This window comes from Aethalodelphis obliquidens, unplaced genomic scaffold (assembly GCF_003676395.1).
Source record: "Aethalodelphis obliquidens isolate GAN/ISIS:26980383/991018 unplaced genomic scaffold, ASM367639v1 scaffold10, whole genome shotgun sequence".
NCBI lineage: Eukaryota > Metazoa > Chordata > Mammalia > Artiodactyla > Delphinidae > Aethalodelphis > Aethalodelphis obliquidens.
Window position 1 is genome coordinate 34,603,888 of NW_020837954.1, and position 25,277 is coordinate 34,629,164.

Below are 25,277 nucleotides of genomic sequence, written 5' to 3' on the forward strand. Positions count from 1 at the left end.
ATCAGTTATAACACATCAGATTCTACTTCAGGTTTTTACAGAATTAGTTTTCTCAGTTTCTTTGAAAGTATTCACCAGTAGTTGTTGCGTGCAGAGTATTCATAGAGGCTAATTCTTCAGTAACTTCAAAGTCAGAATTCATGCCCCAAATAAACAAGAACTGAGCAGTATTAGTAATGTCTATCAACTCATCAAGAGTAAAGAACTACTTGGACTCACTACCTTTTTGACTGCTGACGGTGCTCCAAATGTTCTCAACCCTGAGCAACTGTCCTTGCCAAAAGGCCAACAGTCCTAGACAAGTTTGCTTTCTCCAGACACATTTCTTAGACTGCTGCTTTCAAACACAATTAACTCACCGACAGTAGATGGTTTTCCTTGCTTGGCTTAACAAAAGAGTCACTTGGAGACTTACTTTGGTTGTAGCCTCACTTTCATTTTGTGAAGAAATTCTGCCATGAATTTCCAGTTTAAATACCTAATTTTTCTGACAGTTGCTTGCCTGTGAGTTGGAAATACTGTGATGAGTACTTCTCTGAGAAATGTCAAAGTATATTGTACTTTAGCTCAGGTATGGATGCTTTGTCACCTAATTCAATGTCAAAAAAATTCACACTCTACTGTGCCTTAAAAGCACAGCATGAATGGCCACTTTTCTTATTTTGGAATGAGGGATACATACTGATAATCGTAAAATAAAATGTTATAGCTTGGCAATACACATGGCACTCAAAATGTTGTTGAGTTGTAACTGTGTAACTGTGATTTGTAGTGTGCTGAGCAGCAGTATGAAGTGATGAGAATCATATCCCATCTGTGTTGCAACTACTCAACTCTGCTGTTATACCATGAGGGCAGCCATAGCCAGTATGTAAACAAATGAGTATGGTGTGTTCTAATAAAACTTTATTTATGGACACTGAAATTCAAATTTCATATAATTTTCATGTCACAAAATATTATTCTTTTGATTCTTTTTCAACCATTTAAAAATGTAAGAACCATTCTCGGGTCACTTGCCATACAACAACAGGTGGTGGACCAGATTTGGCCTGCTGGACAGAGTCTGCCTATCTCTGATCTAAATAATCTCATTTGTTAGTACTTTTATAGTAATAGTGTAGGAGTACTTATATAAAACTTAGCTACACTCTTCAACTAAGGATAACTGTAAAATGATTAGTTCTTTCCTAGTTAGCACGCAATTATCCTACCTTCAAAAACTATTTTCCCAAGAGAAAGACAATAATATTTAAATATATTTATCTAATAAAATATTAGATATATTTGATGATAAAATTATAATTATAACATAAAAATTATTTAGTAGACTTATTTAAATTTTAATTTGATAATCCCCAATTTATAAGACAGCTAGGGCAAAATATAAGGGTTCAATACTAAAGTAACTGAATGCTAAAATATAGAAATCATACAAATGATATTTCACTACATAAAGGTCTAGTGGGGAGCTGGAGAAAATATTTCCAATTAAGTGACTGAAGCAATTTGTGTTTTTTCTTCCTAAGAGTCTTTATCCGTCCTCTGGCGTTTAATAGGTGGATCTTCATGATTGTCTGTAACAAATCCAGAAAACCTATATTAGGTAAGCTACTTAACATTTGAAAATACTTTTAAAAAGCAAATAATACAGGCATTTTAAAGATTTTTAATCTAATTAACTTACACATGAAATAGTAACATTCCTGTGGATTTATTATTTTAGTGAAGTAGACTTCTAGACTGAACAGTAAATCATACTAAAATTTGTAAAATTGTGAGAAAGTAGTCACAATTGAATGGCAAGGGGTCTTGAACTGAAATACCTAACTAGAATGAGTTTAACCTATTTCCAAGTTTAAAAAATAATATAAAATATATATGTAGCCCCAGAAAGTTATATGAAAAGTATTACAGCTTACATTTAATTTCCCAGAAATTGCTCACCTCCATTTAGGGTCTGGTTCTTGTAAAGTATAGCAGCAGGAATCCGAAAAGTGATGCATAACATTTCCTTGTTAGGGGCCACATTTCTTACTAGGTGAACTGAACTGCATGCCTCCAAGGAGATGCCTAACACAGTTCCAGCTCGTTGCTGAACATCCTTAGCAGGATTAGCATCTTTGGAAAAGCTGTAACAGTGCACAATGGGAAAAAGCTCACTGCCGCATGGCTGTCCATCTAAGAGTGATTTGAAAGCACTGAGAAACTCAATAGCCTTTGCTGGCAAGTTCATGACAATGTGCACAGAGTGTTTTCTTTCTTTTGACAGTGGTCCCAGCTGCTGCATTAATTCTTCTCTGACTGGTCCTTGGAGGAAGTCTTTCCCATCCAAGTTAAAGACTTTCACCTTTTGGTCCACTTTATTTAATTTACAATTGTGTAGTAACCATTTATGGGATTCAGGATTGAGATCATTAGCAAATACAGTGCAGTTTTTCTTTGCTGCTGGAATGGCAAAGGGCCCAACCCCAGCAAAAACATCAAATAGGACATCCCCAGGTTTGAGAAGTTCTGTGATACGGCTGTGTTCTGTGGAGAGACGAGGATTCCAATAGACTTTTGAAAAATCAAATTCATAAGTGTAGTTGTTCTCTCGAACCTGAAAAAGGTATTATGCTTTTGGTTAAACTGCTTAGTCTTAAGTTCTAGTCACTGATATTGGATGGATGCACTCACAGACATACACACATTTAAATTTAGTATTATTAAGAGCAAAAAAAGCAGTGCATTTAAAGGCATTTTAATTAGAATTCTGGTGTTTATGCTATACTTGAGGCCACTTAATATCTTGCATTAGAAGTTTTCATGAGAAAAGTTCTCTCTTCAAAGCCAAGTGGTTCTCCATCTCATCCTAAAGGGCTATAAAGTGGTTCTCCAATCACACTAGGAATTTTTCAGATAGGCCAATTGACTGGCTTAATTATACTCTCTCCTGTCACCTGACAGAAAAAAAACCCTATACTTTGAAACAACACACTACACATATCTTCATGGTGGGTAGCTAAGTTGCAGACAGCACTTCCACACAGCAAGCAAGCTTCCCTCCTTAGTTTTCAGTTTGTCAGGGGGAGTCATGATAGATGTGTCATGTGTCATTGAATTTGGAGGTATTTTGCTGTGTTTTCAGACAGTTACTTGGACTTTGCAGGTTTCATGTCTATAAATAGAGCCAGTGTATAGAACAAATTATTCCCCTACTTTCTCCTTTCCCAAATCTGAGTTTTCATGGATAAACTAAATACATACAGTGAAGCAAAGTCTTGAACAAAATTAAGACTTTGCAGCATTTCTTTGGGGATTATCATAAACATGATAGAAAATAGAAAACAAAACTATAGTTGTAGAATGTGACCTCACCCATCATCTTAAGCCCCTTATTTTAATAGATGAAGAATCAAAGGCCAGAAAGTTCTTAAGTTCTATAAATATGATAGAGATATCTTCTGTATTCTCTCTTCATGGACCTTAATTCCAAATTTGTACATATTTTTTTCTTCCTGACCACATCAGATGCTCTGGCCATATTATTAAGGTTCCAGTATTGGAAATGTTTCTTTATGATTCTGCCAACTAAAAGTCTTTCTAGGTATATAACTTGGAACGCTTAAATATGTCTTGGGATGCTTTTTCCGAAATCTCCTTTCTACTCCCCTTTTAAGCTCTTTAGTGTGAATCACAGTTCTAGCTTAAAAAATTAGATTCTAAGTATCCCTCTGGTTTTATCATGCTGTCTTTGATATCTCGCTCCCTTAGTTAAGCATGACTTTCAGCAGATTCACTTTAGGAATCTTTTTACCTCACAATATACACACATACTACTTAAATGTTGCATGAGCTCCTAAAGTTAAACTTAAATGTGATTCTGTTTGGAGCAAAGAAATACTGAGTTTTTACGTTTATTTGACAGTATAAATATTAGGTATAAAGTATGTCCTTAAGAACAAGCTTTAGTTGACTTAGGAAATCAATCACAAGGCATTTATAAAATTACGGAAGTTTCTCAGAACTTTTAGATGTTCTTTCTGAGAAGAATGATACTATCTGTTACCCTAAGGGTCAGTACCAAGAAAAGAACATGCACAATGTTCAATCAGGGTATGCCTAAAGTTTAGTAGGTCTTCATGTCGGCTGAGGTAAGCACTGTTATTACCAAAGGATTCATATTCAAATCTTGCTTGCCATAACAGACCTCATACATTACACACAAGTAGTAGGCAGTGGAGGTTTGGTATACAAGGAAAGACCATGCAGGGACTCGAGTCAGAAGGCTTGCTCGAAACACTCAGTCATTCCTAGTTATTTCATCTGCATAAAGAGAATATGAATAACAACAACCATTATCTTGTGGGTCTCTTAGGATTTGTTATATTTAAAGCATTTAGCTCAGGACCTAAAATAAGTGTGTAGTAAATGGTATTTTAATATCCTGACACTATTAAATTCTGGAGAAATATTGGCCCAGAATCTTAAAATTATTTTGCATAAGTTCTCTCCTGAGTTTTATAAAGTCCTGTTTGAAAGATATGACTAACACTTTAAGAATGGCTTTTGTTATTAAAATTATGGAGAGAGTTTAACCTATTTCTTAGCTTGGGTACAAAATTTCACATAATGTTAACATGTAATTATCTAAGGGGCTAAAAAAGGTTTATTATATCCAACACTCCAGAGGATTTGGGGGGTGGAAAATAAGAAAGTGGTTTATACCAGGAATCTGTTCCTACATATTTTAAATTATTTTTTCTTTGAAATAGATTTGTTTTGTTTTTCTTATAAAAGAAATATGTGTTCAGTAGAAAAGTATACAGACGATAACAAAGGTCACCAGTAACTATACCAAATAAAAATATGCTCACTGTTAATGTTCTGGTGTATATGCATATTTACATACTTAAAATTATCATAGTTAAAATGTAACTATGTTATATATACTATTCTACAACTTATTTTTTGTCACTTAACGTGTCAGTGGACAATTTATTTTACGTATGGAGCTAAATATAAATAATCTTTAATGATGGAGTATTCCATTGTATTGTTATACCAAAATGTAATCAATTATCTACTGATGACATTTAGGTTGTTTCCATTTCTTTGTTTGTTTTATTTATTATTATAAAAATGATGCAGGGACTTCCCTGGCGGTCCAGTGGTTAACACTCCGTGCTTCCACTACAGGGGGTGGGGGTTTGATCCCTGGTCGGGGAACTAAGATCCCACATGCCACGCGGCGCAACCAAAAAAGGAAAAAAAAAAAAAGATGCAGAACCTAGTACGTACATCATTACAGTTTTGTCCAATTATATCCTTGAGATAACTTCCTATAAATGGAATGCTAGGTCAAAGGATGTATCTATTCAAAACTGCAATATATTACCATATACTCTTCCAGACTGTATCAAATTTGCACTCCCATCAATAGTATATGTAAATGCTCACATTCTCACATATTCATCAATACTGGGTATTTATTATATATTCTTAATCTTTGTTATCTATTCTGATTTCAAACATTAATCTTGATATACACTATATTAGGAGACAATAAAATACTCCATACCTTGGTCATCATATTCTCCTCTCCAGATAGCACTTCCATTTGGAAATTTCGGTAGGTATTATCAATGTTATTAATTTTATTTACCACTGAGGTGATTCCTGGATTTTTGTCAATCATAACTTGGCCTAAAAGCAGAGAATTCATAATAAATATTGCCTTTTGGTTGCAAAATAAAAGCTAAAGCTGCAAGTATGAAATTGATGTGAACTATATTTTCTTTTGGTTTATAGACAAAACCTGCATCTAGTATGTGTAAAGAGGCATGCAATTCTAAAAATTCAACAGATTACTAAAGTTAATGTCTGACAGCCGCCAATGCAAACACACACAAAAAATGTGTGGGTACATTTATAAAAAAAAAATTTTTGAGGAGTTTTGTTCTACCTAATATTTTTCTGTGTCTTTTACTTAGTCTTCTCAAATGTATCAATACAGCAGTAAGCAAACAGGTAGACCATAGGGAACTGGTTAAAAAACAGAAGGAAGAGATGTAAGGACTTTGGGAACAAATGGTCCCAGAAAACACCAGCCTGTCCTCATTGGCCTCAAACCAAATGTTTGCTTGATTGTGTATTTGAAACAGATACTTCCACTTTGGAAACACATACCAGCAAAATAATGTTTTCAAATAAAAGAAACATAGATTCTTTAGAGTTTTATCTAAATAAAATGTCCATTTACTTAAATTGTTCTTTATGTCAAATATTTGCCAGAGCAGAAAAAGCTACAAGGATAAAGTACACCAGCAATGGTATACTGATGCCCTATAATCAAAGTGTACATTTTTGTCAGCACTTTAAAAATTTATAAGAATCTATACACTGATTGGTTCAAGATGGCAGAATAGAAGGACGTGCTCTCACTCCCTCTTGTGAGAACACCGGAATCACAAATAACTGCTGAACAATCATCGACAGAAAGACACTAGAACTCACCAAAAATGATACCCCACATCCAAAGACAAAGGAGAAGCCACAACGAGATGGTAGCAGGGGTGCAATCACAATAAAATCAAATGCCATAACTCCTGGGTGGGTGACTCACAAACTAGAGAACACTTATACCACAGAAGTCCAACCACTGGAGTGAAGGTTCTGAGCCCCACGGCAGGCTTCCGCACCTGGGCGTCTGGCAACAGGAGGAGGAATTCCTAGAGAATCAGACTTTGAAGGCTAGTGGGATTTCATTGCAGGACTTCGACAGGACTGGGAGAAAGAGAGACTCCACTCTTGGAGGGCACACACAAAGCAGTGTGTGCATCGGGACCCAGGGGAAGGAGCAGTGACCCCATAGGAGACTGAACCAGACCTACCAACTAGTGTTGGAGGGTCTCCTGCAGAGGCAGGGGGGAGGGCTGTGGCTCACAGTGGGGACAAGGACACTGGCAGCAGAAGTTCTCGGAAGTACTCCTTGGCATGAGCCCTCCCAAAGTATGCCATTAGCCCCACCAAAGAGCCCAGGTAGGCTCCAGTGTTGGGTCACCTCAGGCCACACAACCAACAGGGAGGGAAACCAGCCCCACCCATCAGCAGTCAAGTGGATTAAAGTTTTACTGAGCTCTGCCCACCAGAGCAACAGCCAGCTCTACCCACGACAAGTCCCGCCCATCAGGAAACTTGCACAAGCCTCTTATATAGCCTCATCCACCAGAGGACAGACAACAGAAGCAAGAAGAACTACAATCCTGCAGCCTGTGGAACAAAAACCACATTCACAGAAACATAGACAAGATAAAAAGGCAGAGGGCTATGTACCAGATGAAGGAACAAGATAAGACCCCAAAAAAACCACCAAATGAAGTGGAGATAGGCAACCTTCCAGAAAAAGAATTCAGAATAATGATAGTGAAGATGATCCAGGACCTCGGAAAAAGAATGGAGGCAAAGATCGAAAAGAAGCAAGACATGTTTAACAAAGACCTAGATGAATTAAAGAACAAACAAACAGAGATAAACAATACAATAACTGAAACGAAAACTACACTAGAAGGAATCAATAGCAGAATAAATGAGGCACAAGAATGGATAAGTCACCTGGAAGACAGAATGGTGGAATTCACTGCTGTGGAATAGAATAAAGAAAAAAGAATGAAAAGAAATGAAGACAGCCTAAGAGACCTCTGGGACAACATTAAACGCAACAACATTTGCATTATAGGGGTCCCAGAAGGAGAAGAGAGAGAGAAAGGCCCTGAGAAAATATTTGAAGAGATTATAGTTGAAAACTTCCCTAACATGGGAAAGGAAATAGCCACCCAAGTCCAGGAAGTGCAGAGAGTCCCATACAGGATAAACTCAAGGAGAAACACGCCGAGACACATAGTAATCAAATTGGCAAAAATTAAAGACAAAAATTATTGAGAGCAGCAAGGGAAAAATGACAAATAACATACAAGGGAACTCCCATAAGGTTAACAGCTGATTTCTCAGCAGAAACTCTACAAGCCAGAAGGGAGTGGCATGATATACTTAAAGTGACGAAAGGGAAGAACCTACAACCAAGATTACTCAACCCGGCAAGGATCTCATTCAGATTCGATGGAGAAATCAAAAGCTTTACAGACAAGCAAAAGCTAAGAGAATTCAGCACCACCAGACCAGCTCTACAACAAATGCTAAAGGAACTTCTCTAAGTGGGAAACACAAGAGAAGAAAAGGACCTGCAAAAACCCAAAACAATTAAGAAAATGGTCATAGGAACATACATATCGATAATTACCTTAAAGCTGAATGGATTAAATGCTCCAAACAAAACACACAGGCTTGCTAAATGGATACAAAAAAAAGGCTCATATATATGCTATCTAAAAGAGACCCACTTCAGACCTAGGGAAACATACAGACTGAAAGTGAAAGGATGGAAAAAGATATTCCATGCAAATGGAAATCAAAAGAAAGCTGGAGTAGCAATACTCATATCACATATAATAGACTTTAAAATAAAGAATGTTACAAGAGACAAGGAAGGACTCTACATAATGATCAAGGGATCAATCCAAGAAGAAAATATAATAATTATAAATATATATGCACCCAACATAGGAGCACCTCAATACATAAGGCAACTGCTAACAGTTATAAAACAGGAAATCGACAGTAACAAAACAATAGTGGGAGACTTTAACACCTCACCTACACCAATGGACAGATCTTCCAAACAGAAAATTAATAAGGAAACATAAGCTTTAATGACACAATAGACCACATAGATTTAATCGATATTTATAGGACATTCCATCCAAAAACAGCACATTACACTTTCTTCTCAAGTGCACACGGAACATTCTCCAGGATAGATCACATCTTGGTTCACAAATGAAGCCTTAGTAAATTTAAGAAAATTTAAATCATATCAAGTATCTTTTCTGACCACAACGCTATGAGATTAGAAATGAATTACAGGGAAAAAACGTAAAAAACACAAACACATGGAGGCTAAACAATACGTTACGAAATAACCAAGAGATCACTGAAGAAATCAAAGAGGAAATAAAAAAATAACTAGAGACAAATGACAATGAAAACACGATGATCCAAAACATATGGGATGCAGCAAAAGCAGTTCTAAGAGGGAACTTTATAGCTATACAAGCCTACTTCAAGAAATTAGAAAAATCTCAAATAAACAATCTAACCTTACACCTAAAGGAACTAGAGAAAGAACAAACAAAACCCAAAGTTAGCAGAAGGAAAGAAATAATAAAGATCAGAGTAGAAATAAATGAAATAGAAACAAAGAAAACAATGGCAAAGATGAATAAAACTAAAAGCTGATCCTTTGAGAAGATAAACAAAATTGATAAACCATTAGCCAGACTCATCAAGAAAAAGAGGGAGAGGACTCAAATCAGTAAAATTAGAAATGAAAAAGGAGAAGTTACAACAGACACTGTAGAAATACAAAGCATCCTAAGAGACTACTACAAGCAACTCTAGCCAATAAAATGGACAACCTCAAAGAAATGGACAAATTCTTAGAAAGGTATAACCTTCCAAGACTGAACCAGGAAGAATTAGAAAATATGAACAGACCAATCACAAGTAATGAAATTGAAACTGTGATTAAAAATCTTCCAACAAACAAAAGTCCAGGACCAGATGGCTTCGCAGGTGAATTCTATCAAACATTTAGAGAACAGCTAACACCCATCCTTCTCAAACTCTTCCAAAAAATTACAGAGGAAGGAACACTCCCAAACTCATTCTATGAGGCCACCACCACCCTGATAATAAAACCAGACAAAGATACTACAAAAAAAGAAAATTACAGACCAACATCACTGATGAATATAGATGCAAAAATCCTCAACAAAATACGAGCAAACAGAATCCAACAACACATTAAAAGGATCATACACCACAATCAAGTGGGATTTATCCCAGGGATGCAAGGATTCTTCAATATACGCAAATCAATCAGTGTGATACACTACATTAACAAATTGAAGAATAAAAACCATATGATCATCTCAATAGATGCAGGAAAACCTTTTGACAAAATTCAACACCCATTTATGATAAACTCTTCAGAAAGTGGGCATATAGGGAACCTACCTCAACATAATAAAGGCCATATATGACAAACCCACAGCAAACGTCATTCTCAACGGTGAAAAACTGACAGCATTTCCTCTGAGATCAGGAACAAGACAAGGATGTCCACTCTCACCACTATTATTCAACATAGTTTTGGAAGTCCTAGCCACAGCAATCAGAGGAGAAAAAGAAATAAAAGGAATACAAATTGGAAAAGAAGAAGTAAAACTGTCATTGTTTGCAGATGACATGATACTATACACAGAGAATCCTAAAGATGCCACCAGAAAACTACTAGAGCTAATCAATGAATTTGGTAAAGTTGCAGGATACAAAATTAATGCACAGAAATCTCTTGCATTCCTATATACTAATGATGAAAAATCTGAAAGAGAAATTAAGAAAACACTCCCATTTACCACTGCAACAAAAATAATAAAATACTTGGGAATAAACCTACCTAGGGAGACAAAAGACCTGTATGTAGAAAACTATAAGACACTGATGAAAGAAATTAAAGATGATACCAACAGATGGAGAGATATACCATGTTCTTGGATTGGAAGAATCAATATTGTGAAAATGACTATACTACCCAAAGCAATCTACAGGTTCAATGCAATCCCTATCAAATTACCAATGGCATTTTTTACAGAACTAGAACAAAAAATCTTAAAATTTGTATGGAGACAGAAAAGACCCCAAATAGCCAAAGCAGTCTTGAGGGAAAAAAGAGGAGCTGGAGGAATCAGACTCCCTGACTTCAGACTATACTACAAAGCTACAGTAATCAAGACAATATGGTACTGGCACAAAAACAGAAATATAGATCAATGGAACAAGATAGAAAGCCCAGAGATAAACCCGTGCACCGATGGTCGACTAATCTATGACAAGAGAGGCAAGGATATACAATGGAGAAAAGACAGTCTCTTCAATAAGTGGTGCTGGGAAAACTGGACAGCTACATGTAGAAGATTGAAATTAGAACACTCCCTAACACCATACACAAAAATAAACTCAAAATGGATTAGAGACCTAAATGTAAGACTGGACACTATAAAACTCTTAGAGGAAAACATAGGAAGAACACTCTTTGACATAAATCACAGCAAGATCTTTTTTGATCCATCTCTTAGAGTAATGGAAATAAAAACAGAAATAAACAAATGGGACCTAATGAAAGTTAAAAGCTTTTGCACAGCAAAGGAAACCATAAGCGAGACGAAAAGACAACCCTCAGAACGGGAGAAAATATTTGCAAACGAATCAACAGACAAAGGATTAATCTCCAAAATATATAAACAGCTCATGCAGCTCAATATTAAAAAAACAAACAACCCAATCCAAAAATGGGCAGAAGACCTAAATAGACATTTCTCCAAAGAAGACATACAGACGGCCAAGAAGCACATGAATAGCTGCTCAACATCACTAATTATTAGAGAAATGCAAATCAAAAGTACAATGAGGTTATCACCTCACACCAGTTAGAATGGGCATCATCAGAAAATCTACAAACAACAAATGCTGCAGAGGATGTGGAGAAAAGGGAACCCTCTTGCACTGTTGGTGGGAATGTAAATTGATACAGCCACTATGGAGAACAGTATGGAGGTTCCTTATAAAACTGAAAATAGAATTACCATATGACCCAGCAATCCCACTACTGGGCATATACCCAGAGAAAACCACAATTCAAAAAGACACATGCACCCCAATGTTCATTGCAGCACTATTTACAGTAGCCAGGTCATGGAAGCAACCTATATGCCCATCGACAGACAAATGGATAAAGAAGGTGTGGTACATATATACAATGGAATATTACTCAGTCATAAAAAAGAACAAAATTGGGTCATTGTAGAGACGTCGACGGACCTAGAGACTGTCATACATAGTGAAGTAAGTCAGAAAAAGAAAAACAAATATCGTATATTAATGCATATATGTGGAACCTAGAAAAATGGTACAGATGAACCGTTTTGCAGGGCAGAAAGTGAGACACAGATGTAGAGAACAAACGTATGGACACCAAGGGGGGAAAGCGGCAGGGGGTGGTGGTGGTGGTGGTATCAATTGGGAGATTGGGATTGACATGTATACACTGATGTGTATAAAATGGATGACTAAGAACCTGCTATATAAAAAAATAAAATTAAATTAAAAAAAAAGAATCTGTACACTATCTCATTGTATAAGGAAAGATAACTTGATCTGTAAGTTAGTATAAAGTACTCCATAATACAAATATGCTTAAATACAACCAGAATTTGTCCAATTTCTCTCTGATAGTTAAATACCTGATTTTGAATATGATAATGTCAATAAACTCTTGTCAATAGTTGTTCTTATCTTGTTCTGCTTCAGGTATCAGAACTCAATTTTTAAGGTACAGAAGTTAGTTTGAAATGAATGAAATAAAAAAAAATTCTGAAGGTCTATAGTAATAGCTTTAGAATTACCACTGTATGAAAATATTTCATTTTTAATCTATGAGTGCCCCTTTTTGAAAGAGAGTTTATAAAATAAGAGTGCTAAAAGGAATGTTGAGTTAGGATAGGCAATGACTCATAGGAAAGCCTATACTTGACATTTGCACCTGGTCATAATTATAAGGATCTGCTTAAGTATTTATTATGTTATCACTATGCATTATCAGCTCCTTTCATCAATAAAAACAAAGGAAATGCATAATAGCATAGCTCTGAAATCCTACCCATGCAAAACACTGAGCACTACATTTTAAAGCTGAAAATCATTCTCAGAAGTTCCGACAATTACTCTACATTAAAAAAAATTAATCTGGAGAATGCATGGACATTAAATATTTATATAAGAACAAGTGCAATTTTGATTAGTCTTCTAGTTCTTTCTTATCCCAAAGCATAAAAGACCCACGCTTCAACTTTGGGCTACAGAGGTAAGAGATACACAGCAGTGTTTCTAAAAGGCTAGGAACACTAAAAAAGTATGGTGCCTGACATACAGAAGAGGCTCAGTTAACTGAATCAATGAAAGCATGACTAAACAGTGTCTTGCCCTTCTGCCTATGAAACACTCATGAAACCTAGCATTCAACATAGTCCTGAAGGACTAACAAGTCCTGTATACCAAAATAATAAACTGCCAAAGAGTTCTACAGAAGCAAGTGATTCAAGTTTATGCTTACGTATTGTATACACAAAAGCTTGAATTGATATTTAGAGATTGCTATGACTCTGGGAAGAGTATTCCAATATGGCCCCCAAAAGAAAGAATATGTACCTTAAGATCCAGCTTAAAATTAAAATGATAAAATGTCCTGATTCTGTAATTTGGCATTAAAAAAAATTTTTTTAACAAAAATTAGAACTTGCTAATTGCTTTCTAATATGTGAAGATTACTAAGACACACCTACCAATTAAATGCTTGTAAGGCAGTTGATGATCTCGAAGGTTCAGGTGGGCAATATGTCCAACTCTGCTAAACCCTGAAGTCACATCTTGACCTTCAGGAAGCACAGCTTTCAAGATTTCTTCTGACTTAAAGTTTTCATAAGTTAGTTCCAAGTTATATTTAGATATCTGTGGACTGACATTCAGCTGCTTTAAAATACTGAGTTCTCCCTTCTCAAAGGAATCATCAGTAAACATTTTATAGGGATCCAACATAATTAGTCTACTTTCTTCATCTTCTGGATCTTCAATCACACGTTTTATGCCTGGGCGCTGCAGTGCTGCCCTTTTAAGGGATCGCATCAATTTATTGACTATTTCTTTCCTCACTTTAAGCACCGGGATGATGATTGTCTTTTTAAAAGCTGTTCTATCAAGTTCTGTCATTCCTCGAACTTCAGAGGGGGGTGAAAACAATTCAGAGTCCCTCTGATTCGTTTCTATTTCAGGCATGGTTGAGAATATTTTTCTTTGAGCCAACAAGAAAATACCAGGTGTTCTGCTAAGCTTCTGTATCAGTGATGCCCAAGCTAGTGGACTCAATGATTCTGCTTCAGTTATTCTACAGCTTTCCACTTTGAGAATTCTTCTTGAGAATCCAAATGGCCTCCATAAGATCCTAAAAAAAGTATTAATTAAAAGAAATACCATAAAGTTACAAACTAACTTAGCATGTTCACAATAGGTCTTGAGGATAAAAATTTAAATTCACTACTGTTTTAAATAGCCTGCTAAATGCTGATAATTAAAACTTTTAGTGGTATGTGAGAAGTATACTATCTTTTCTAGGACAGGATGACTGGAAGATTTGAACCTTCAATCCACCTGCTGCCAGGACTAGGGCTTAGTGATCCATCACCCTCCCTATAGTCAATAAACCTCCCCACCCACAATTTTCTACAGAATATGTTTGGAATTAGAAGGCTGAAGTTTAAGTTAAAGCATCATCTCTAAACGAAGTGGTCACTATATTTACGATTTTCCCAATGTCAATTTTTAAAAGGATATTCTTATGGATGCTTAATGGGTCAGATGTTGTACTAAATGCTTTATGCACATTGTCAATCTTGGGAGGTGTGTGGTATCACATTCTCATCTTGTATACGAGTAAACTAAAGCTCAGAAGTAGGTAAATTGACCCGAAGTCTCGTTGCTGGTAAGTGGCTGAGCGAGGATTAAAATCCAGCGCCTGCGCTCTTAATCTATCTCAATGTCTTCGATGTTTTACTGCCACAAGTCCTGCCTATAACTAGAGGTTTCAGTATTTTGAGGACGAGAACTTTGCTAAGTGTTATATGCACATCCCAGTAGCAGTTCAGTATTTTGAGGACGAGAACTTTCCTAAGTGTTATATGCACATCCCAGTAGCAGTATCAGTTATTAATTTTGCCTTCTGGAATACCGAAGAAGTAATTGTCAGAAGAAAGGGCCCTGCCCGGGAACCCTGTAAAGCAATTGTCAAAGTTCACAGTCAGGGTTCAAACTGGGTCTAGAAGTTAACCAGATGTGTGATCTTGGGTAAATTACTTATTGTGAGTCTCGTCTTTCCACATGTAAAATGTGGCTAAAGGCTCTATCGGAAAGGTTTTGAAAAGATGAAACACTCCTCACTCCGCCGTACTCAGACCTAGGCTCCACACCAGATGGTGGGTGACCTCGTGACGTTTCCGCGCCCAGAGAGCGCGAGGCGGAGAGCAGCCCCGAGCGGACCCGTACCGCCACCATACCCTCAGCCTCTTCGAACTATCAAGGGCACCGCGGCCGCCATCTCACCAACGTCACCATCTCATTTCTCTGCGTCGCCCAGCAGCTGGCTCCAAGACCAGACCCTCACCTCATGCTCTGGTGCAGCTCGGAAATGGGTCGCCGGCGAGTGGGCGGGCCCTCGATGACACCATCAATGTTCGCCGCCGAGGGGCGAGCGTCATCAGATCACGTCGATTCCTCCTTTCTTCCCGGCCCTGGTGAGGTACGGGAACCCGGAAGGGCTGGGACCATAGCTCCGCCTTTGGCGCGACTACCCGACGGGAGGGCTGGGGTAGTAGCTTGTAGATGGACTGGGTAGTCGGCCAGTGAGCAGCATGGAGGCGCCCTGGGGGATCGTGGACGCTGAGCCCGGCTGGTTTGTCTCTGCCAGGCAGCCTGAAGAGGCGGAGGCGGAAGAGTTGAGCCCGTTGCTTAGCAACGTAAGTTCGCTCCACACGCTTCCCGGCACTTCTCTGAAGTGCCTGCCAAATAAAACCCGGAGAAGAAAGGGGATGGCAAGGGGAGAGGGGAGAAGCTGAGGGCTTGGGGCCCAAAGGCAGCAGCCGAGATTCCGAGGAGATCTGGCGGAGTTCATGAATGTGATAGGAGCCTAAGGTGTCCTGGAAAGAGAAGCTGAAGTAAAGGTGCAGGCTCAGGTGGAAGAGGTGCAGCAGCGGGTGGAGGCTGGGGACCCCACAGAGGAGCAGCCCCGCGGTTATGTAACTCACTGCTGTTTGTTAGTATCTTTGTCGGCTTCTCGTTTCCTCCACTAGTCTTGTGAGCTTTTTGCAAGAGTCACAAGATTTTTCTTTTCTCGGCTTAGTCATTGGGGACCTGTAAACATCTTAATACAAAGATCCTTAACCGTGAAGGAGCGGAGGTGGCCTGGTAATAAGTATGTAGCACTTCCCTGGCCCTAAAGCCTGTGCAGTGGGCACTTCGGCTCTTTAACTCAAGTCCCAGGGCAATAACAGTTTCTAGGACTTTGTTCCCGAATGCTCTTTTAGGGGAGAGTGTTTTCTGGGGTGTATCCTCGCCAGAGCAATGTGAATTGCTTCTATTTATTATATCGTCATTGCATGGCATTCCTGACCATCCTTCCAGTTGGGCAGACTTAATTCATTGAGTGTATAAATAGAGATTAGTTTTGCAGTCCTACTAATTGGGGAGCAACAGTTGTCTGCAGCAGCTCCAAGCTGACTCAGGGATTCAGTAATCATGTGAGCTTGAGGCCATCTGCCTGCTCTCTGTCCCCACCCCGTCTTACCCTATCTTCATCTTTTGCAGTCACAAGGTTGGTTAGTCATGGCTCTTCCTGAAGCCTACCGGGTCTCTGTGCAGGTGGCAATGATTTTCCCAGGAAACTAGGTTCCTGGAGCTGCACTAGTGAGCGGTGAGAAGGGAAGGAAAGGAAACCAGTGCTGGTTGAGCAGCTAGTATGTTACATGATGCCTGTGGTTTGTAAGAGACTTTCTCCATAACGTGTCAGTCATTTCTGAAGGAAATTTGAACTTCACCATTCAAACACTTTATTAAATTTGTGTGCTTACAGGAACTTCACAGACAGGGATCCCCAGGTGTTTCATTTGGTTTCTCAGTGTTTAATTTGATGAATGCCATCATAGGAAGTGGTATCCTTGGCTTAGCTTATGTTATGGCTCATACTGGTATCCTTGGATTTAGGTGAGTTTCTTTCTTATTTTACTTATTTTTTTTTCCATTTTTATAGTACACTGAGAAGCAAAGAGGTAGGCAGCAGAAGCTGGTATTATACAATTTCTAGTTATTTCTGGGGTTTTAGCATTTTCCTCTTACTCTTGTATTGTTGCTAGCCTGTAGCTTGGAGGGATGCTACATAATTTGTATTTTTCATCCAAAGTGTGGCTAATTTAAAAAAATGGAAACTTGATCCACACTTGTTTATAACCTTAAGAAGTGGCTTGTTTGTTGTGTCAAGTTGGCCAAAGTAAATCAAAGTTTATCAGCCATGCAGATTACTTATAAAGAGCGATTTTGTGAGTGTAAATAAAGCACATGATTCTTTCATTTCTCTCCATCTCCTTCTCTCTTCCTACTTAAGTAGTCTTGTTTCACTTTCTGAGGCTAGACATGTATTCTGTGCTCATTCCTTCTCATCTTTTGAGACTCAGCTCATATGCCAGTTTGCCCAAGATAGAAGACATTCCTGTCTTTTCTGTGCTTCCATAGTACTTTGTATATTTATTCTTTTGTTATAATATAATGATTTGTTTGCAAGTGAGTTTCCCCACTAAACCCTGAAATCCTTTAGGACTAGACCTTATCCTTAGCATCTAGCACCATGCTTAATAGAATGAATGAACAAGTTTGTTTTGTCAGTAGAAGCAGACCTATTTTTCTAGGAAATTTAAAATACATAGTCTCAAAAAAATAATAAAAATAAAATACACAGTCTCATTTAGGTTCATTTTTGCCTTTATTTTGAAATTCTTGATTAGCAAACCAACTTGCTTTTATTATGGCATGTATTCATGGACTTCCATAGTTTTAAAACTTCAAAGCTATGTGTGACATCTTAGGCAAGACATAATCATGGGACTTATTTCTTAGTTCCCTTTGAAAAATCACATTTTATACTCCAGCGTCTTAAACGCAGATGTATACCACTGAATGGGTGCTTGCTGAATCATATCACAGTTTCCATTTGGTGATGCCAAACTGTTACTTTGTGAGGTCTCTGACATCAGTTGACAAGTGTACTTTCATCTCTCAGTTTTGCTACTGATTAACAAGTATTAACTGGACTACAAAGATAGAATTTCTTCAACTTCGGGAGCACTCCACTGGGGACAGCTCTCTAGAAGTTTATCCTGCCAGTACCTTCCTGAGAATAAGTAGGGGATTATTCATGCTGTTTCTTTTCATACTTTTGGCTAGAGGACTCCAATTATTACACTGCACATTTTTCAAATTGTGTCATTAGAAGTGTGTTAACTGTATTTTTTTGGTTTGGTTTGGTGAGTGTGTGTTTAATAGATGCTAGGAAATGCAGTGTTAATTCAAAATTATAGGGAGGTACACATCTTTGGAAGGGGAGGGATAGAGGAAAGAAAACAGAAGACAATGAGATTTCACAACTGAAACTTCTCTCTAGACTTAACAATAGGAAAAATAGTTATAAAAGGGATGTATTACAAGATAACTGAATGGCTAAACCAGCAGTCAGCAGACAAGAGCACTAAAGAAGGAAATTCTTCTGTCGTTTTAAATAAACTTTGGTTTTTTTCTGAGTTTTGTTTTAAAAGCGGTACATATTCGTTTAAATAAAATTTGGTAAATATAGAAAGTATCTTCTTACTTTCTTTAATGACCATAATCCAACTACTTAAAGACAGTCCCTGTGAGCATTTCAATGTGAAAAAAAAATTGATTTTTTAATGAGATACCATAAAAAAGAAATTTGGGGGGATTTGACCATGTGCTGTTTTATATTTTAGTTTCTTGCTGCTGATAGTCGCTCTCCTGGCTTCTTACTCAGTTCATCTCCTGCTTAGTTTGTGTATTCAGACAGGTGAGTAAAATGTTATGCTGATTCTTTTTTTTTTTTTTTTTTTTTTTTGGCGGTACGCGGGCCTCTCACTGTTGTGGCCTCTCCCGTTGCGGAGCACAGGCTCCGGACGCGCAGGCTCAGCGGCCATGGTTCACGGCCTAGCCGCTCCATGGCATTTGGGATCTTTGCGGACCGGGGCATGAACCCGTGTCCCCTGCATCGGCAGGCGGACTCTCAACCACTGTGCCACCAGGGAAGCGCTATGCTGGTTCATTTGATGAAGTAGCCCATTGTGATTATATCTATGTACATTGGATTGGCTGTCTCAAATCTCAAATTTCCAGCGGACATACATTATTATTAGGTAGGATGGTTGAAATGGAAAATTTCAAAAGGTCAGGATATGTAGACCCAATCCTACAGGGGAATATCCAAGGACAGAATGGGAGGAGGAAACCAGCATTCTTCCCTGCCTTTCTCTACAACATGTGACATAGTTTTCTGGGTTAGATTAGGGGAAGCACCTGAAAGGTGTTTAAAGGATCCAGACCTTGTGTTATGGGGCAGTAGACAGGTGTTCATGCTGGTCATCTTTCTCGTAGGGTGATCATCTCCTCGAGAACACCTTCCCAGATCTACTACTGCCATCTCTGCCCCCCTTATATGTGTATGAGTTTTTTCCATTTGAAACTTTATTATGCAGTTCAGTCATTTATTGAATAAGTTCTTTTAAGTTGCAATAAATAAAAGTGTATGAATTACGGAACTGCTTTCATAAGGTTTTTCTTTTGGCATTAACAAATACTCTATGTCCATCAGTCATGGTGTTTTATTTTTCTTTTTTTAACATCTGTATTGGAGTATAATTGCTTTACAATGGTGTGTTAGTTTCTGCTTTATAACAAAGTGAATCAGTTATACATATAAATATGTTCCCATATCTCTTCCCTCTTGCATCTCCCTCCCTCCGACCCTCCCTATCCCACCCCTCTAGGTGGTCACAAAGCACCGAGCTGATCCCCCTGTGCTATGCAGCTGCTTCCCACTAGTTATCTCTTTTACATTTGGTAGTGTATATATGTCCATGCCACTCGCTCACTTTGTAACAGCTTATCCTTCCCCCTCCCCATATCCTCAAGTCCATTCTCTAGTAGGTCTGTATCTTTATTCCCATCTTACCCCTAGGTTCTTCATGACATTTTTTTCTTTCTTAGATTCCATATATATGTGTTAGCATATGGTATTTGTCTTTCTCTTTCTGACTTACTTCACTCTGTATGACAGACTGTAGGTCCATCCACCTCACTACAAATAACTCAATTTTGTTTCTTTTTATGGCTGAGTAATATTCCATTGTATATATGTGCCACATCTTCTTTATCCATTCATCCAATGATGGACACTTAGGTTGCTTCCATCTCCTGGCTATTGTAAATAGAGCTGCAATGAACATTTTGGTACATGACACTTTTTGAATTATAGTTTTCTCAGGGTATATGCCCAGTAGTGGGATTGCTGGGTCATATGGTAGTTCTACTTGCAGTTTTTTAAGGAACCTCCATACTGTTCTCCATAGTGGCTGTACCAATTCACATTCCCAACAGCAGTGCAAGAGTGTTCCCTTTTCTCCACAGCCTCTCCAGCGTTTATTGTTTCTAGATTTTTTGATGATGGCCATTCTGACAGGTGTGAGATGATATCTCATTGTAGTTTTGATTTGCATTTGTCTAATGATTAATGATGTTGACCATTCTTTCATGTGTTTGTTGGCAATCTGTATATCTTCTTTGGAGAAATGTCTGTTTAGGTCTTCTGCCCATTTTTGGATTGGGTTGTTTATTTTTTTGTTACTGAGCTGCATGAGCTGCTTGTAAATTTTGGAGATTAATCCTTTGTAAGTTGCTTCATTTGCAAATATTTTCTCCCATTCTGAAGGTTGTCTTTTGGTCTTGTTTATGATTTCCTTTGTTGTGCAAAAGCTTTTAAGTTTAAGTTTCTTTAGGTTGCATTTGTTTATTTTTGTTTTTATTTCCATTTCTCTAGGAGGTGGGTCAAAAAGGATCTTGCTGTGATTTATGTCATAGAGTGTTCTGCCTATGTTTTCCTCTAAGAGTTTGATAGTTTCTGGCATTACATTTAGGTCTTTAATCCATTTTGAGCTTATTTTGGTGTATGGTGTTACGGAGTGTTCTAATCTCAAACTTTTACATGTACCTGTCCAGTTTTCCCAGCACCACTTATTGAAGAGGCTGTCCTTTCTCCACTGTATATTCCTGCCTCCTTTATCAAAGATAAGGTGACCATATGTGCACAGGTTTATCTCTGGGCTTTCTATACTATTCCATTGATCTATATTTCTGTTTTTGTGCCAGTACTATACTGTCTTGATTACTGTAGCTTTGTAGTGTAGTCTGAAGTCAGGGAGCCTGATTCCTCCAGCTCCGTTTTTCTTTCTCAGGATTGCTTTGGCTATTTGGGGTCTTTTGTGTTTCCATACAAATTGTGAAATTTTTTGTTCTAGTTCTGTGAAAAATGCCAGTGGTAGTTTGATAGGGATTGCATTGAATCCGTAGATTGCTTTGGGTAGTAGAGTCATTTTCACAATGTTGCTTCTTCCAATCCAAGAACATGGTATATCTCTCCATCTATTTGTATCATCTTTAATTTCTTTCATCACTGTCTTATAATTTTCTGTGCACCGGTCTTTTGTCTCCTTAGGTAGGTTTATTCCTAGATATTTTATTCTTTTTGTTGTAATGGTAAATGGGAGTGTTTTCTTAATTTCACTTTCAGATTTTTCATCATTAGTGTATAGGAATGCCAGAGATTTCTGTGCATTAATTTTGTATCCTGCTACTTTACCAAAATCATTGATGAGCTCTAGTAGTTTTCTGGTAGCATCTTTAGGATTCTCTATGTATAGTATCATGTCGTCTGCAAACAGTGACAGCTTTACTTCTTCTTTTCCGATTTGGATTCCTTTTATTTCCTTTTCTTCTCTGATTGCTGTGGCTACAACTTCCAAAACTATGTTGAATAAGAGTGGTGAGAGTGGGCAACCTTGTCTTGTTCCTGATCTTAGTGGAATTGGTTTCAGTTTTTCACCATTGAGGACTATGTTGGCTGTGGGTTTGTCATATATGGCCTTTATTATGTTGAGAAAAGATCTCTCTATACCTACTTTCTGCAGGGTTTTTATCATAAATGGGTGTTGAATTTTGTCGAAAGCTTTCTCTGCATCTATTGAGATGATCATGTGGTTTTTCTCCTTCAGTTTGTTAATATGGTGCATCACGTTGATTGATTTGCATATATTGAAGAATCCTTGCATTCCTGGAATAAACCCCACTTGATCATGGTGTATGATTCTTTTAATGTGCTTTTGGATTCTGTTTCCTAGTGTTGTGTTGAGGATTTTTGCATCTATGTTCATCAGTGATATTGGCCTGTAGTTTCCTTTCTTGGTGACATCTTTGTCTGGTTTTGGTATCAGGGTGATGGTGGCCTCATAGAATGAGTTTGGGAGTGTTCCTCTCTCTGCTATATTTTGAAAGAGTTTGAGAAGGATAGGTGTTAGCTCTTCTCTAAATGTTTGATAGAATTCACCTGTGAAGCCATCTGGTCCTGGGCTTTTGTTTGTTGGAAGATTTATAATCACAGTTTCTATTTCAGTGCTTGTGATTGGTCTGTTCATATTTTCTATTTCTTCCTGAATAAGTCTTGGCAGATTGTGCATTTCTAAGAATTTGTCCATTTCTTCCAGGTTGTCCATTTTATTGGCATGGAGTTGCTTGTAGTAATCTCTCATGATCTTTTGTATTTCTGCAGTGTCAGTTGTTACTTCTCCTTTTTCATTTCAAATTCTATTGATTTGAGTCTTCTCCCTTTTTTTCTTGATGAGTCTGGCTAATGGTTTATCTTTTTTTTTTTACCTTCTCAAAGAACCAGCTTTTAGTTTTATTGATCTTCACTATCGTTTCCTTCATTTCTTTTTCATTTATTTCTGATCTGATCTTTATGATTTCTTTCCTTCTGCTAACTTTGGGGTTTTTTTGTTCTTTTTTCTCTAATTGCTTTAGGTGCAAGGTTAGGGTGTTTATTCGAGATGTTTCCTGTTTCTTAATGTAGGATTGTATTGCTATAAACTTCCCTCTTAGAACTGCTTTTGCTGCATCCCATAGGTTTTGGGTCGTCGTGTCTCCATTGTCATTTGTTTCTAGGTATTTTTTGATTTCCTCTTTGATTTCTTCAGTGATCACTTCGTTATTAAGTAGTGTATTGTTTAGCCTCCATTGTTTGTATTTTTTACAGATCTTTTCCTGTAATTGATATCTAGTCTCATAGCGTTGTGGTCGGAAAAGATACTTGATACAATTTCAATTTTCTTAAATTTACCAAGGCTTGATTTGTGACCCAAGATATGATCTATCCTGGAGAATGTTCCATGAGCACTTGAGAAAAATGTGTATTCTGTTTTTTTTGCATGGGATGTCCTATAAATATCAATTAAGTCCATCTTGTTTAATGTATCATTTAACGCTTGTGTTTCCTTATTTATTTTCAGTTTGGATGATCTGTCCATTGGCAAAAGTGGGGTGTTAAAGTCCCCTACTATGAATGTGTTACTGTTGATTTCCCCTTTTATGGCTGTTAGTATTTGCCTTATGTATTGAGGTGCTCCTATGTTGGGTGCATAAATATTTACAATTGTTATATCTTCTTCTTGGATCGATCCCTTGATCATTATGTACTGTCCTTCTTTGTCTCTTGTAATAGTCTTTGTTTTAAAGTCTATTTTGTCTGAGACGAGAATTGTTACTCCAGCTTTCTTTTGATTTCCATTTGCATGGAGTATCTTTTGGATGGATACTCCATTTGCATGGAGTATCTTTTTCCAGGATGGAAAAAGATACTCCATGCAAATGGAAGTCAAAAGAAAGTCTGTATGTGTCCCTAGGTCTGAAGTGGGTCACTTGTAGACAGCATATATATGGGTCTTGTTTTTGTATCCATTCAGCCAGTCTGTGTCTTTTGGTGGGAGCATTTAATGCATTTACATTTAAGGTTATTATCGATATGTACGTTCCTATTCCCATTTTCTTAATTGTTTTGGGTTTGTTATTGTAGGTCTTTTCCTTCTCTTGTGTTTCTTGCCTAGAGAAGTTCCTTTAGCATTTGTTGTAAAGCTGGTTTGGTGGTGCTGAACTCTCTCAGCTTTTGCTTGTCTGTAAAGGTTTTCATTTCTCCATCAAATCTGAATGAGATCCTTGCTGGGTAGAGTAATCTTGGTTGTAGGTTTTTCTCCTTCATCACTTTAAATATGTCCTTCCACTCCCTTCTGGCTTGCAGAGTTTCTGCTGAAAGATCAGCTGTTAACCTTATGGGGATTCCCTTGTGTGTTATTTGTTGTTTTTCTCTTGCTGCTTTTAATATGTTTTCTTTGTATTTAATTTTTGATAGTTTGATTAATATGTGTCTTTCGTGATTCTCCTTGGATTTATCCTGTATGGGACTCTCTGGCTTCCTGGACTTGATTAACTATTTCTTTTCCCATATTAGGGAAGTTTTCAACTATAATCTCTTCAAATGTTTTCTCAGTCCCTTTCCTTTTCTCTTCTTCTTCTGGGACCCCTATAAGTCCAATGTTGGTGCATTTAATGTTGTCCCAGAGGTCTCTGAGACTGTCCTCAGTTCTTTTCATTCTTTTGTCTTTATTCTGCTCTGCAGTACTTATTTCCACTATTTTATCTTCCAGGTCACTTATCCATTCTTCTGCCTCAGTTATTCTGCTATTGATCCCTTCTAGAGTATTTTTAATTTCATTTATTGTGTTGTTCATTGTTGCTTGTTTCCTCTTTAGTTCTTCTAGGTCGTTGTTAAATGTTTTTTGCATTTTCTGTATTCTATTTCCAAAATTTTGGATCATCTTTACTATCATTATTCTGGATTCTTTTTCAGGTAGACTGCCTATTTCCTCTTCATTTGTTAGGTCTGGTGGGTTTTTATCTTGCTCCTTCATCTGCTGTGTGTTTTTCTGTCTTCTCATTTTGCTTATCTTACTGTGTTTGCAGTCTGCTTTTTGCAGGCTGCAGGTTTGTAGTTCCCATTGTTTTTGGTGTCTGTCCCCAGTGGCTAAAGTTTGTTCAGTGGGTTGTGTAGGCTTCCTGGTGGAGGGGACTATTGCCTGTGTTCTGGTGGATGAGGCTGGATCTTGTCTTTCTGGTGGGCAGGTCCATGTCGGGTCGTGTGTTTTGTGGTGTCTGTGGCCTTATTATGATTTTAGGTAGCCTCTCTGCTAATGGGTGGGGTTGTGTTCCTGTCTTGCTAGTTGTTTGGCATAGGGTGTCCAGTACTGTAGCTTGCTGGTCGTTGAGTGGAGCTGGGTCTTTGTGTTGAGATGGAGATCTCTGGGAGATTTTCGCCGTTTGATATTACATGGAGCTGGGAGGTGTCTTGTGGACCAGTG

At 37.7% G+C, this 25,277-nt stretch overlaps 2 protein-coding genes across 11 annotated transcripts in view; one reads left to right on the forward strand and one right to left on the reverse strand.

The window, feature by feature from the left end:
* Nucleotides 1-1,521: 1,521 nt before the first annotated feature.
* Nucleotides 1,522-15,484, reverse strand: TRMT5 (tRNA methyltransferase 5). Of its 4 annotated transcripts, none has more exons than XM_027111420.1 (5): nucleotides 15,371-15,484; nucleotides 13,500-14,155; nucleotides 5,564-5,688; nucleotides 1,948-2,602; nucleotides 1,522-1,577 (listed from the first exon to the last, which is right to left on the reverse strand). In XM_027111420.1, the coding sequence occupies exons 1-5, from the start codon at nucleotides 15,373-15,375 to the stop codon at nucleotides 1,525-1,527; spliced, it is 1,494 nt and encodes a 497-aa protein (XP_026967221.1). In that variant the 5' UTR covers nucleotides 15,376-15,484; the 3' UTR covers nucleotides 1,522-1,524. The 4 variants fall into 4 exon arrangements, with proteins under 4 accessions (XP_026967221.1, XP_026967222.1, XP_026967223.1 ...); XM_027111421.1 differs by having other exon boundaries at nucleotides 15,310-15,411; XM_027111422.1 differs by having other exon boundaries at nucleotides 15,264-15,373.
* Nucleotides 15,460-25,277, forward strand: part of SLC38A6 (solute carrier family 38 member 6) — a 73,085-nt gene continuing 63,267 nt past the window's right edge. For 3 of the 7 annotated variants that reach the window (XR_003433674.1, XM_027111429.1, XM_027111425.1), the window contains exons 1-3: nucleotides 15,511-15,722; nucleotides 16,835-16,965; nucleotides 18,759-18,832. Coding sequence is in view for 6 of the 7 variants with exons in the window: in XM_027111429.1 (XP_026967230.1) it covers nucleotides 15,618-15,722; nucleotides 16,835-16,965; nucleotides 18,759-18,832 (310 nt within the window). In the remaining variant the exon portion in view is untranslated. Of the gene's footprint in view, nucleotides 15,723-15,843; nucleotides 16,019-16,720; nucleotides 16,744-16,834; nucleotides 16,966-18,758; nucleotides 18,833-25,277 lie in introns of those variants that run through there. The other 4 variants (XM_027111424.1, XM_027111426.1, XM_027111427.1 and 1 more) reach the window with 4 other exon arrangements.